The 15,480-nt window shown below is 40.4% G+C and overlaps 1 protein-coding gene across 1 annotated transcript in view; it reads left to right on the top strand.

Moving 5' to 3' along the window:
• Window positions 1-15,480, top strand: part of map3k19 (mitogen-activated protein kinase kinase kinase 19) — a 68,033-nt gene that overhangs the window by 47,014 nt on the left and 5,539 nt on the right. Inside the window, exons 8-15 of the mRNA XM_062067181.1 lie at window positions 699-865; window positions 3,043-3,097; window positions 8,706-8,805; window positions 11,283-11,405; window positions 12,963-13,117; window positions 13,242-13,276; window positions 13,361-15,289; window positions 15,368-15,466. Coding sequence (XP_061923165.1) covers window positions 699-865; window positions 3,043-3,097; window positions 8,706-8,805; window positions 11,283-11,405; window positions 12,963-13,117; window positions 13,242-13,276; window positions 13,361-15,289; window positions 15,368-15,466 — 2,663 coding nt within the window. The remainder of the gene's footprint in view (window positions 1-698; window positions 866-3,042; window positions 3,098-8,705; window positions 8,806-11,282; window positions 11,406-12,962; window positions 13,118-13,241; window positions 13,277-13,360; window positions 15,290-15,367; window positions 15,467-15,480) is intronic.

Genomic DNA, 15,480 nt, shown 5'->3' on the forward strand with positions numbered 1-15,480 from the left:
CCCAATTTGTCACGTTACATGTGTCAGGTTAAACCGTGTCGAATGGGCGCATATGAATCCCCTTTCTACTGTACATCTCTCGCCGTGGATCTCATTTCATAGTGCACATGTAATTACTTTTTTTTTGGGGGGGGGGCATGTACGTGCACATTCACAAGCCTTTGAATATTGTTCTATCTATGATTATGCAAAAGTGTGTTTCCCTTCCTCTCTGACACCGACACAGCATTCCAAGTGCACTCATAATCCTGTTTTCTTTCAGAGCGACAACCTCTGCAGCTACACTCAGAGCCCCCTCTCATGTGGGCGTTGTGGATAAGAAAAGCTTGTTTGTGTGTGCCCGCGTGAGGCACTAATGCCATTAAGCGCCTTCAATATGAGTGTTTGTTTATTTAAAAAACAAAAAAGAAACGGTCAAGGATGAATGAAATTGAACCATCCATTGAGTGAAATGGGAGGAAGAAATGAGAATGGTCCGAGAAAACACCTTTTTTTGTTGTTGTTTTACGACTTGTCCTCCCACCTTGTCCAAACAACTCTGTGTTGAAGGGGGCAGGGACATTTTTTTTTACTCAAATGTCAAGTTTTAAAAGGCTGAACCTGCTCAGACTACTCTCAGTCATAGTAGCAAGTAGTTGAAGTAGAATTGGACAAGGTGCCAAATAAATAGGATTTCTTACCGGTTCTTTCTATGGCAGATGCTGGCACCGTGTCGTCCCCGCCTCTGGACCAACATTTTCACACGGAACTTGGATGTTTGGACCTTGAGTTGGACCTTGAAAGCCTCACAGATCAGTCTCCCTCAGGTTCACCCATTCGGACGCCAACCCATCAGGACCAGGTTCAACCATACAGCCACACCGAGGTACGTGTCACGGACAAGCCTAAAACATTCTTTGCGTTAAAGCATTTCAGAAATAATATGGAATATAAAGATGGCACGTTTTTTTAAACACTGTATATCTGTACTTTTGCAAATGTTCTTGTAATCAGACCATATTTTCGGTATATTAGATGGAATTTTTACCTGACATGTTTCGACTGTCATCTGCAGTCTTCTTCAGAAGGGTCACCTGACCACTGAGACGTGTTGTCTATCAGCTGTTCTTATAGGCGTGGCCAACCAGGCAGATCTGTCAAGTCTACCTGGTTTCTGGGTGTTGTTGATAAATGGCCTTCGCTTTGCATAGTAGAGTTTTAACCCGCACTTACAGATGTAGCGACAAACTGTAGTTACGGACAGTGGTTTTCTGAATTGTTTCTGAGCCTATGTGGTGATATCCTTTACACACTAATGTCGGTTTTTGAGGGATAAAAAGTCCGTAATATCATCGCTTACGTGCAGTGATTTTCTCAGATTCTCTGAAACTTTTGATAATATTACGGACCGTAGATGGTGAAATCCCTAAATTCCTTTGCAATAGCTCGTTGAGAAATGTTCTTCTTAAACTGTTTGACAATTTGCTCACGCATTTGTTCACAAAGTGGTGACCCTCGCTCCATCCTTGTTTGTGAATGACTGAGCAATTCATGGAAGCTGCTTTTATACCCAATCATAGCACCCACCTGTTCCCAATTAGCCTGTTCACCTGTGGGAGGTTCCAAATAAGAGTTTGATGAGCATTCCTCAACTTTCTGAGTCGTTTTTGCCACTTTTGCCAACTTTTTTGAAACATGTTGCAGGCATCAAATTCCAAATGAGCTAATATTTGCAAAAAATAACTAAGTTTTCCAGTTCAAACATTAAATATCTTGTTTTTGCAGTCTATTCAATTGAATATAGGTTGAAAAGGATTTGCAAATCAGTGTATTTTGTTTATATTTACAATTTACACAACCTGCCAACTTCACTGGTTTTGTATTTTGTCTTTTGGATGTACAAGTAAGTGTGTGTGTTTATTTTGTATTTTTTCATGACCCGTTGTATTGGTTCAGTTATCCCCCTAATGTATGGTAAGGTTATGACCTCTTTGTTTTTTACTTCAGGTTTTTCTTTGTTCTCTTTTCCTTGTTGTTTACTTGTGGTTCCCCTTTTTTGATGGCGCAGGTTGGATATTGGCAGTTTTTGAGTGCATTTTTGATGTGTTTCTCTGGTCTGATTACAAGAAATTTTGAAAAAGTATATGAATGAACCTTTTTGAGCAACTGTATATCTGCCCATACCTATCAAAGACTTTAAGACTTCTGAGGCCTTCTTCTATTTTCTAGATGTGTATTGGTGGTGATTCAGGGAACCTCAGCATCCCCCTAAAATGTAAAAAAAAAAGTGGTCAAATATGTACTTTTGTGTTTACTTTTAATAGACTAAGTATGCGCTAGAATGCGTAAAAAATTTTTTTGCAATCAGAGACTTTGTAGACAGTTAACGCAACTTTCTTCTCATTCATTGTGGTGGCGTCACACTGCATTAAATGGTGTTTAAACTGAGCGTCCATTGATAAAGAGGGTTGTTCCACAGCACCAAAACTAGACAGTCGTTGGATAAATACTAGGCTTTGTCCCGCCCATCGGACGCCAGGTGTCTCTGGAAGCAAATGGACACCAAGCTGATTATGATTGGAGGATCTGTCTGAGGTTGAATCCCTTTTTTGTGAGCGAATCAGCGGTCTTGAAATATAAACCACTGACAGAGCACTTGTTTAGTTTAATTTCGTTATTGTACGTTTATATGGAGAAGTTTATAATCCTTTAAGTGATGTTTTATTTGTGAAATCTAACATCTTTATATATTTAATCTGTTAGCGGAGACTGTACTCGTGTTTAGAAAGTAAATGATAATGAGCTTTCCCTACTTGAAAGACCAGCAGCCGCCACTGATGTGCATGCATACTTTTTTTTTTAATGAGTATTGAAACAAAACACCATGGTCGAACTGAGCAATAAATATTAGATTTGCATTGTTTCTAATGGGAAATATTATAGTTTTCATTCAGTTTAGTTTTTGTCAGAGGTTTTGGAAAACCGAAGTGTAACTGAACACCAATAACTGGAGGAGATTATTGCATTTATAGGATTAAATCACATTCTTTGCTTATTTTGCAGGGGACATTGGACTATTCCGAATGTCAACTGGACCATCAAAACACCTCTAGTCGGGGTAAGTGGGTCTAACAATGACAGTATAACTTGGACCGTATTTTCCGGACTATAAGGCGCACTTAAAATCATTTTTTTCCCTCAAAACTCAACAGTGCGCCTTTTAACCCGGTGCGCCTAACATGGTTAGAGTGTCCGCCCTGAGATCGGTAGGTTGGAGTTCAAATCCCAGCCGAGTCATACCAAAGACTATAAAAATGGGACCCATAACCACACTGCTTGGCACTCAGCAACAAAGGGTTGGAGTTGGGGGTTAAATCACCAAAATGATTCCCGGGCGCGGCGCCGCTGCTGCCCACTGCTCCCCAAGGGGATGGGACAAATGCAGAGGACAAATTTCACCACATCTAGTGTGTGTGTGACAATCATTGGTACTTTAATCTTAATCTTAAATATAGAATAATTTTGGTTTTGCTTACCGAACTCGAAGCAATTTTATTTGGTACATGGTGTAATGATAAGTGTGACCAGTAGATGGCAGTCAAACATAAGAGATACATGTAGACTGCACTATGATGGCAATATGACTCAAGTAAACAACACCAACATTTTATATGTTCCATTGAAAATATAGAACATTACACCCGGCGCTCAAAAATCTATCAAAATGTTTTAGTACAGCACCGCTTGATGTGCTTCAACATACGAGTATTATTATGGTGTGTGTATAAGGTAAGAGATATCTGCCGTTTTGTTTCGCAATATTATGCAAAAGCAACTTTTCTTACCTTCTGGTATCTGCTGATCTGTATTTGGGATCTGCATAAATCCTGGAAATTTGCGTGTGTCCGCCTTTGTAGTCCGTGCCGACACCGAAGTCGATCAGCTTCTTCTTTTTCTCTATCTTCTTGTTATGGGACATTCATCCTCCGCTGTTGCCATTTCTAATATAAAGTAGTCCTAATATAAAGTTCTAACTTATATCTGTCAGTAAACTCGCCATGAAAGCGCTAAAACATACCGGTGTAGTGAGTTTACATTATTCACCCAAGGAACTTCAGTTGTTAGAGAGTTCCGGTCGGACGTTTTTTCATGGTGTTGTTGTTTCCGGATGAGGAGATGCTGCTCCGTTATTGATTTAGGTAAAGTCTGAATGTCATTAAAACAGTTAGCTCCATCTTTTGACTATTCTTCCACTCCCCTCCTTGCACGCTACACCGCTACAACAAAGATGACAGGGGGAAGACGCTGCTGAAGGTGAGCCACGTAAATAAGACTGAAGCGACTGTCAGAAAGCGGCTTGAAGATGATCTGTAAAACATAATCAATGCAACATTTTGACCAAATAACCACCATTACATGTTATGTAGACCACAAGGAAGTGTTTTACATATAGAAAAAAAAAAAACATGACTCCTTTAATGCGCCTTATATATGAAAAAAGATCGAAAATAGACCATTCATCGACAGTGCGCCTTATAATCCCTATGGTCCGGAAAATACGGTACATGTTTAATTTCATTGTATTTTGTTTTTTTTTGAGAGGATAAATGCATGTCCTTTTGTTCTGTACCACCAAACCCCGAAAAAAGTATGAGTATATCCGCTTTGAAAACTTTCCAAGTTCCAGGATTTAGTCCAAAGCAAGAACATTTGTGTTAGCCCCGCCCACTAACTTTGACGGGCTAATTTGGGGGATAAAATAAATTCCCCAAGTGCTGACCAGTGGCATTGAATTGGTGGCGAATAAACTTTAAAGTTTTTTTTCAACTGCCATTTAGATATGTAAATTTAAAAAAAAGATATTGTAGCAAAAGTTCAACAAGGTTGCTTGAATCAAATAAACAGAAGAATGGTAAAATACAGTATATAATATATATATATAAATATATATATAAATATATATATATATATATAAAAAGATATAATACAGCTATCTGTGGCGGCATAAAAAGTAATGTACAAGTTTTACTTTTGCATCTCATAACTGTGGTGCGTTCAAAGACCCTCACTATAGTTTTTAAAGACACAGGGAGACTTAAACCCCAGGAGATGCACTGGTAATATAGTAATGACGTATCTTTAAGACTTGTATTAATACCCACTGATGATACTTCTATACTTTGCACTCTGAAGTAAAAAGGAAAAATTTGACAAACTCATAATCATATCCAAGTAAATAGCAACAGGTTATTAAATTAATGTCGTGGCCACTTTATATTGAATTTGCTGGCTTTTTGGTTAAAAAAAACAAACAAAAAAAAAACTTATTTTTCAAAATAAAACTAAATTATTCACGGGGTTCATAAAGATACGTTTAAAAAGTCAAAAGCCTAATGAAAGTTTTTATATGTGCTTTAAAACGCTGATTTTCAACCCAGCAGGTGAAATAATGATTTTTTGAATGCATGTAAACATACCGAGTGTGAGTATAAAGTGGTAACTTCAGGAGTCTTGTGTATCAGAACCTGGAATTTGGTGTTACTACCCCCTGTTGCTGGCACACAGGTTTAACGAAATAATCAATCATTAAATGGTGATATAATTGATTAAATTATAAAATAACTAATTGATTATGAAATCAATTAATTAAATGATAAAAAAATGTATTTATTAATGACACATTTAAGTAATTATTATTAATTTTGTCCCATGAAACCACAGGTGTGAAACTCAAGGCCCGGGGGCCAGATCTGGCCCGCGACATCATTTTATCTCATACTTGCCAACCCTCCCGTTTTTAGCGGGAGACTCCCGGTATTCAGCGCCTCTCCCGATAACCTCCCGGCAGAAATTTTCTCCCGACAAACTCCCGGTATTCAGCCGGATCTGGAGGCCACGCCCCCTCCAGCTCAATGCGGACCTGAGTGGGGACAGCCTGTTCTCACGTCCGCTTTCCCACAATATAAACAGCTTGCCTGCCCAATGACGTCATAACATCTACGGCTTTTAGAGAGTAGGGTGCACAACTGCGCACACAACAAGGAGACGAAGCAGAAGAACGAGGAAGTTACAGACATGGCGACGCCGTCGACGAGCAAGATGAAGAAATACGCTTGCAAGTTCCAAAACGAATGAAAACAAGAATTTCAGTTCATCCAGGACAGTTCGAAGGGGTATGTATGTTGCCTGTACATTTTGTAGAACAGACTTCTCCATTGAACACGGGGGCCGAAATGATGTACTCAGACATGAACGGAGAAGTTAAACAGGACAATGCTGCCATCTACTGGATAGCCCCCGGAACACTAAAATTCAAGTATTTATTTTATTTATATGTATAATAAAATAAATATATATATATATATATATATATATATATATATATATATAGCTAGAATTCACTGAAAGTCAAGTATTTCATACATTATATATATATATATATATATATATATATATATATATATATATATATATATATATATATATATATATATATATATATATATATATATATATATATATATATATGAAATACTTGAGTTGGTGAATTCTAGCTGTAAATATACTCTCCTCTTAACCACGCCCCAGCCACGCCCCCCCCTCCGATATCGGAGGTCTCAAGGTTGGCAAGTATGTTTTATCTGGCCCGCAAACACCTGGAAATGATATGTGTCAATAAAGTACTCAATGTTTTCTTAACAAAATGTAACTGATTTTTTTCATTTTGATAGAAAAAGTATATGTACGTTGTTCTTTACAGCATATTACTGTAAATTGAAAAAAACTACTGTTTTTTGCGTTAAAATTCTGTTGACTGAGCTGCCAGTTTTTGACTGTAATATCTACAGTTGTTGTTTTTAAACGGTGTATTACTGTAAATGGTACATTTGTTTTTACTAGAGATGTCCGATAATATCGGACTGCCGAAATTATCGGCCGATAAATGCTTTAAAATGTAATATCGGAAATTATCGGTATCGGTTTTAAAAAGTAAAATTTATGACTTTTTAAAACGCCGCTGTACGAAGTGGTACACGGACGCAGGGAGAAGTACAGAGCAGTTGCGTCTACCAGTCATACTTGCCAACACTCCCAGGAGGCTCCCGAATTTCAGTACCCCTCCCGAAAATCTCCCGGGGCAACCATTCTCCCGATTTCCACCCAGACGACAATATTGGGGGCGTGCCTTAAAGGCACTGCCTTTGCGTGCCGTCCCAATCACATAATATCTACGGCTTTTCACACACACACACACACACACACACACACACACACACACACACACACACACACACACACACACACACACACACACACACACACACACACACACACACACACACACACACACACACACACACACACACACACACACACACACACAAGTGAATGCAAGGCATACTTGGTCAACAGCCATACAGGTCACACTGAGGGTGGTGGTATAAACAACTTTAACACTGTTACAAATATGCACCACACTGTGAACCCACACCAAACAAGAATGACAAACCCATAACACAACATAAACATAACAGAACAAATACCTAGAACCCCTTGCAGCACTAACTCTTCCGGGACGCTACAATATACACCCCCCGTTACCCCCTACCCCCGCCCCAACTCAACCTCCTCATGCTCTCTCAAGGAGAGCATGTTCCAAATTCCAAGCTGCGGTTTTGAGGCATGTTAAAAAAAATAATGCACTTTGTGACTTCAATAATAAATATGGCAGTGCCATGATGGCATTTTTTTTCCATAACTTGAGTTGATTTATTTTGGAAAACCTTGTTACATTGTTTAATGCATCCAGCGGGGCATCACAACAAAATTAGGCATAATAATGTGTTAATTCCACGACTGTATATATCGGTATCGGTTGATATCGGAATCGGTAATTAAGAGTTGGACAAAATCGTAATATTGGATATCGGCAAAAAAGCCATTATTGGACATCTCTAGTTTTTACGGTAGAAAAACTGGCAGCGAAGTGACCAAAATAAAAAAATAACTTGTACTGTTTTTCCATTAACAATATAATGTAGTAAAAACCAATGTCAATTTGGTACTGTTTTTCCATTTACCGTAAAATGTTGTAAAAAATAAATTAAAAAACGCTATATTTTACAGAAACATTTTTGTAAATGTAAAGTTTTTACTGTAAAATCGACAGTCTACTTAATATAATATATATACTGTAATTAATAATGACAATTACAAGCGGCCCTCTGATGGCAGCCATACTCTGCGATGTGGCCCTCGATGAAAACGAGTTTAACATCCCTGCATTAAACCCTCCGTGTACAAACAGCATCTCATGCTTTGGTTATTCAGGTAACATCTCCGTCATATGGGGGGGAAGGGATGCAGGGAACGATTTAGGCAGGCACGGTGGGAGGGACCACGGTGCATGGGTGTGGTCTCTCTGGCCAGGACAACCTTGCTGAGGAGCTCGCCCTCCTGCCTTTTACCTCAGACACGAAGCTCAAAAGAGAACAGAAAAGAAACAGGTTTGCTAACCTATGGCAATGTAAAAAAGAGCCAGGAAAAACAGCATCTGGGAGCATAAAAAGGTAATTACATAAATACTGTATAGTTTATTGCAAGGTATTAAGTGGAAAATTGACAATTGTTGCGTTGGATCAATAGGACAGTGATCAACTAAACATGCATTTCTTACACGAATCTTCTTTGAGTTGATATAAATGTATAATTGTGTCTGTTTGTAGACGATAACGAAGATGAGGGGAGTCCTCGCAGTGACCGAACTGCCATGGAAACACTGACAGACCTGATCCAAGCCTACCAGAACGCCATGTCAGGCAGCAGGTGGGCAGAGTGAAAGGTGTTTACACCCACATCGTGCCCTTTAACATCTGTTTATACGTAACTAAAAAAAACAACTCTGGTACACACAAGCAAGTGTGCGTACGATTAACACGGTGACTTGTGGGCATGCTGCCCCCCGACTGGAGTTGTCAACAAGCACATCTTACTCTGACATCAGCATGTGAATGCTTCCCTCTCCGGTTACACTACCGGACTTGTATGCCGCCACCTGCTACTGTGGCCCGGAGGACAACCTGTTCTCCACAGACAGGTTGGGGAACAGAAAGACGGGGAGCCAGGAGGGGTTTGGTGAATCAGGCCATTGTCTTTTTTTTTTTACATGGGAGCCTCACTTTTGAATCAAGTCCAAGTTACCCAAGGACAAAATGAGGCCTTTGAGCAGGTTTTTGATGTCTAGAAGTTGAGAAAGATAGTTGGAAGTGATGGGTTTTATGGTTTTATTGCCACTTCAACGCAAGACAATGTACTGTATATCTTGGACCACGAGGCGCACCGTCAATGACGGGGTCTTTTTTCATACAAAAGTCGCACTGGATTATTAGGCGCATTAAAGAGGTCATATTATGATTTTTTTAAATATTGAAAACACTTCCTTGTGGTCTACATAACATGTAATGGTGGTTCTTTGGTCAAAATATTGCTGACTATGTTTTACAGACCATCTTCAAGCTGCTTTCTGACCGTCTCTTTAGGATGCACCGTTTTGTAGGCAGTCTTATTTAAACTGCGTCTTCTCTTCGTCATCTTTGTTGTAGTTTTTAGTGCTTCCATAACGAGTCTACTGAGAGAGATGAATCAGAACTACCGTATTTTTAGGACTATAAGGCGTGCTTAAAACCTTTTCATTTTCTCAAAACTTGACAGTGCGCCTTATAACCCAGTGCGCCTAATGTACGGAATAATTTTGGTTGTGCTTACCAACCTCAAAGCAATTTTATTTGGTACATGGTGAAATGATAAGTGTGACCAGTAGATGGCAGTCACACATAAGCGATATGTGTAGACTGCAATATGACTTAAATAAACAACACCAACATTTTATATGTTCCATTGAAAATATAGAACATTACACACGGGGCTCAAAAATCTATCAAAATGTTTTAGTACGACTTTGGTAAGCTATGAAGCCGCACCGCTTGATGGATTGTACTGTGCTTCAACATACGAGTATTATTATGGTGTGTGTGTATAAGGTAAGACATATTATCTGCCGTTTTGTTTCGCAATACTATGCAAAAGCAACTTTTCTTACCTTCTGGTACCTGCTGATCTGTATTTGGGATCTGCATAAATCCTGAAAAATTGTGAGCGTCTGCCTTTGTAGTCAATAAGCTTCTTCTTTTTCTCTATCTTCTTGTTATCCTCCGCTGTTGCCATTTCTAATACAAAGTAGTGTAAAGTTCTTACTTATATCTGTCAGTAAACTCGCCATGAAAGCGCTAAAACATACCGGTGTAGTGAATTTACATTATTCACCCAAGGAACTTTAGTTATTAAGAGTTCCAGTCGTTTTTCACAGGACACATTTCTGGCGTTGTTGTTGCACTAGTGAGCCACGGATGAGGAGATGCTACTCCGTTATTGATTTAAGTAAAGTCTGAATGTCATTAAAACAGTTAGCTCCATCTTTTGACACTTCTTCCACTCCCGTCCTTGCACGCTACACCGCTACAACAAAGATGACGGGGAGAAGACGCTGCCGAAGGTGAGCCACGTAAATAAGACCACCCACAAAACGGCGCATCCGGAAGCGACTGTCAGAAAGCGGCTTGAAGATGATCTGTAAAACATAATCTATGCAACATTTTGACCAAAGAACCACCATTAGATGTTATGTAGACCACAAGGAAGTTTTAATTTAGAAAAAAATTAATATAATATGATCTCTTTAATATGACCTATAATCTGGTGCGCCTTTTGTATGAAAATAGACCTGACTCGACCCGCTCATTGGCAGTGCGCCTTATAATCCGGTGCGCCATATAGTCCAGAAAATACGGTATATGCTAATTTGTATTAGAAATGGCAACAGCGGAGGATGAATGCCCCACAACAAAAAAGAAGCTTATTGACAACAGTGATAATAATGCCGGTATGTTGACGAACTGACTACAGCAGCCGTAATGCTCCCAAAATCAATCAAGCGGTGCGGCTTCGTAGCTTACCAAAGTCGTGAGCGCCGTGTGTAATGTTCTATATTATCAATGAAAGATCAAAGTTTTGGGTTTGCTTGCTTACCGGTACTTGCTTGCGCCATTTATTAAACAGGCATTAACCTGCAGTCCACACATATCTCTTATGTATGACTGCCACACTTATCATTACACCATGTACCACAACCAGAATTAATATGTACTGTACATAAGGCGCACTGTTGAATTTGAAAAAATACGCTATCGAATGTTTCTCTTCTAACTTGGCTGGGTTGATCCATGATTGTTTTCCTTCCTTTTCAGAGGAACTTTGCCTTTGCCGAACCTAAGCAACGTTTGCAGACGGCAGAGGCATTTGGATCCCGTTCTTCCACCAGGACAGCTGCCTCCGAGAAGCAACCGCCTTCCTGTACCCCCAAAACACAGGTACACAGCGAGTAAAAGGGACGTAAAATTTTTTGTTGCAGGTTTTTTTCTGTATTCGCAAAGACAAACTACAACAAATTGTTGAGGCAAACTGTTGCTCTGTTGAGAAAGTTATTACATTAGAAAACTTGTTGTCATTTCAGCTCATTTATTTCAATGTACTTTGATGAAGAAAAGCCATAACCCCTTTCCATTTAACTGTTTTCATGACAGTGTGGTAAAGAGGGAATACACGGGAAAGTCCTTTAGCTGCCGCCTTGTTTTATCATATATTACTGCCTCCGCACAAGTCAGTGTTTAAGTTTTGTATTCACAATAAATCAACACAAAATCTGTACTTTGGAGCAATGTTCACAGACTAAAGTATTTGGCCTAAAAGCCTACTGTGGCAGGCGAGCGATAATGGTCGTGGTTGAGGGAAGAGTTGTTTGATCTTGGATGCTAGAAAATGTCCCATGCGTTGCAACAGTCAGCCTTAATGCATTGTTGCAGCTCCATGATTTATGAGCACGTCATGCAAGGCGCGTTTGCGAGACGAGCAGGTGTAGCACGTGGCCGCCATCGGTGGGGTATGGCTGCGGTGTGGAGAGCAGCGGGATGTGAGGCTGAAGAGAGAGTCAGAGACATGCGTGTGTGTGTGTGTGTGTTTAGGTGTTAAAATTCCTGCCTAATTGCGGATGTGTTGGTCACACCCCAAGTGCGGTTGTCACATACTGATGTAATTTTGATAAAAAAATGTTCCTAATATTTTCGCGATCGACCGGTTGGGTCCGAAAGATCGACTGGTAGATTGCAATCCACGGGTTGGCGACCCCTGCAGTAGAACTTTGCAGAGGGAATAACTGTAATCATGAAATCCTGTAAAGTTAATGTTCAAGGAGCAATCAAGGGAAATAATGGCGGGATAATCAACTAATGTTTTTGGCCAACTATGGAGGGGAATGAATGAAAGGAAGGGGAATGAAATGTATCCATACATCCATTTTTCAATTTTATTTCCCTTACCCGGGTCCAAGTCGTGGGGGTACTGTAGCAGTCTCAGTAGCAAAGCCCAGACTTCCCTGTCTCCAGTTTGACTGGGGGGAGACCGAGACGTTTTCCTGGCCAGCTGTATAACATTGGACCTCCAGCGCTTACTAGTTCTACCCCTGGGCTTCCTCCCTGTTGTCCAGAACACTACACCCGGGAGGTATCTCAACTAAAAGCCACCTCAACTGATGTGGAGGAGCAGCTGCTCTACTCTAAACGTATCCCCCTATTACTGAGGGTGATCCCAGTTATCCTGCGAAAGAGACTAATTTTGGCCAATTCGTGGCCCCTATGGGTCACTAGTCAGAGGTCATGATCACAGGCAAGGCTAGAAAGGTAGATAGACCAGTACATTGAGAGCTTGCCTTCTGGCTCAGCTGGCTCTCTTCACCATGACGGTCTAGTACAGCGACAACTATACTTCAGATGTTGCACCAATCTTAAGTATGTTGCAGGGTGTGCATTTTGAAAACACACACAAAACAAAACAGAAATGTACTATTACTTGAATTAATTTATTCTTCACAGGCAGAGAACAAGAAGTTTTAACGAAGCAGCTCCATCATCCTTTGGCCTGTTGTCTATTGCAGTACCGAACAAGCTCAGCCAATCAGCTCCCAGCATCATGGAACCACTTGTGTGTTCAAACTATGTACTTCAGGCCAGGGCACACATCCAGACAAGTATGAACGATGCATTTGTATTCAATTATTATATCTATATTTTAACACAGTACCATGATACAAAGCTTTGACTTCACCACTGCAGATGGAATTGTAATGTGAAAATATAAATCTGTGTCTGCAGGATTGGGCTCTCATAAACCTATCAATGAGCAAAAGGTGTGATTTGCATAACACAAGTATCCCCTATTCATAGCCACATACCTGGTTAATAATTTAACATTTTATCTGGTGTTTCAACAGGGTCCCATATTGGCTCTGCAACCTGCTGCTCTTCTCCGGTCACCCAAGCAGCTGGAACCACTGGACCCCAGGTTAAAAGAAAATGCTGCTGCACCGGTATTAAAGTACAGTGTTCCCCTGAAGCCAATTACCAAGAGCATTCATTCCACAACCCACTTTAAGAGGAGATTTTCAGGGGGCACCCCACGTACCGACCCCCTCGCCATCAGGTGTGGCAGTGAAGATAGTGGGTCTAACATCAGCAGTCAGAGTTCTACTGATCTGGAAGATGAGGACTATGAAAGGGATACACCTGAAGACATTTACTGGGTTTCAAAACATTCCAAAGGCTGCACTGAGAAAGACAGTGAGTTTGATGATGGGAAGACAGTGCAGAGTTTATCACCACTCGTCAAGTCAATACACATACAAAAACAAGAGCCTGTTAACTGCCAGACCATTATGAATTGCACCAATGAAAATCAGGATTATGGTATGAGTCGTAGAGCGAGAAGGAATCATGAAACACCGGTCCCATTAATGTCTGATGAGAGTATTACCAATGACTGCAATAACACTGCAGAACAGGCAGATACAACTATTAAGGGTAACTATGTGGATAAACCTGCAATCGCAAAGGATTTCCAAATAGAAGATGCGATCTGCGGCAGTAGTGAGGGTGCAAAGGTTAATAGCAGCTTTGTCCCTGAAGAGACCTCACTAATTTTTTCAAATAGCAATCAAGTTATAGTTGCTAAGAGTGGAACATTTAAGAAAACTTTGAAGCCCGCTGAAAACAAGGCAGAAGAATACGGTTTAAATTGTGAAGTGAGGACAAATTTGTCCGCCACTCGACTCGAGCTCAAAGCCGAAACTATACTAAACCTAAGTAAGGCCCAGAAAAATCTAAAGCACCGCTCTCTTTTCAACCAACCTATAGATAACACTAAAACGAGCCCTGATCAAATTGTTGTTAAGAAAGTCCCCACCTCTTTGGATAAATCAAACCTTAAATATCTTAAGGTTGCTCGTTGGACCCCTGACCCCCCATCACCACGAAAGAAGGGAGCTGGTAGTGCACACTACAGAGGAGCAAATCCTGACAAGGTGAGCAACCACCGTGCACAACAGCACCCAAAAGGCAGGGAGATGAAGAGCACCCACCAATTAAAGAATCCAGATGAGGCTGGGGCACAAAGATCTAAATCTGCCATGGACTTCATCACATACAAAGACATGTTTAAGACAATTCAGAGTGAAGGCAAAGGACCTGCAATCTATGAGATGTTTGCTGGTCCGATCTATGATCATCTTCGGAATCCAGTCAGCTTTGAGGACAAACAACCTCAGGCTGCTCAGTTCAGGAATTTACATGAGATCCGTAACGTCAAACACAGACCTTTGAAACAAGGGCAAACTAAGCTAAGGAAATCCCCGACAGAGACGATAGTAGTTTCAACTAAAGGCATAGCAAAACCTTTATCTTCCAGGGTGAAACCTCACCTCACACAAGCACCAAAGAACAGACACAAAGTGGAGTGTATTAGTCAACCTGAGGCTAAGCTAGTTCTCTCTAATGATGGTGAGATGGGTCGTAACGCTGTAGAAAAGGCTGAAGTCACGACGTTATCGACCATTGATGAGGTTCTCCCCGGTGGCAAAGGTATGACAGATAACGGTTATGATAACTTCCTTATGAATATGGAAGAAACAACTGTAAGTTCAACAGACGTACACAGAAGTGACCACACTGGTATGTCACCAGTGTATCAGAAGTTTCTGGATGGGGTTGGGGACGGACCACTTACAGATGACTTGTTGCAATGTCTGGCTGAGGAGCTGATCTCACTGGATGAGAAAGATGTCTCCACTGGTTCATGTCCACAAAACCTTGAAATAGAGTACCACAAAGAGGACAATGCAATATCAAGAGACAAGAAGAATGCAGGGGTAAACTTTAAGATAAATATTATCTGTAATCAGGATTCTCAATTAATTCAGATTTGTTAACCTTTGATTTTTTTGCAGGTTACTTCAATTAATTTTGCTGCTTTACATGGATTTGGGTCAGATGATAACATTTCTTGGACGAAGGGTGAAGTACTTGGTCGTGGAGCATATGGGACAGTAAGTACACCATG

Source organism: Entelurus aequoreus, linkage group LG13 (genome assembly GCF_033978785.1).
Source record: "Entelurus aequoreus isolate RoL-2023_Sb linkage group LG13, RoL_Eaeq_v1.1, whole genome shotgun sequence".
Lineage (NCBI taxonomy): Eukaryota > Metazoa > Chordata > Actinopteri > Syngnathiformes > Syngnathidae > Entelurus > Entelurus aequoreus.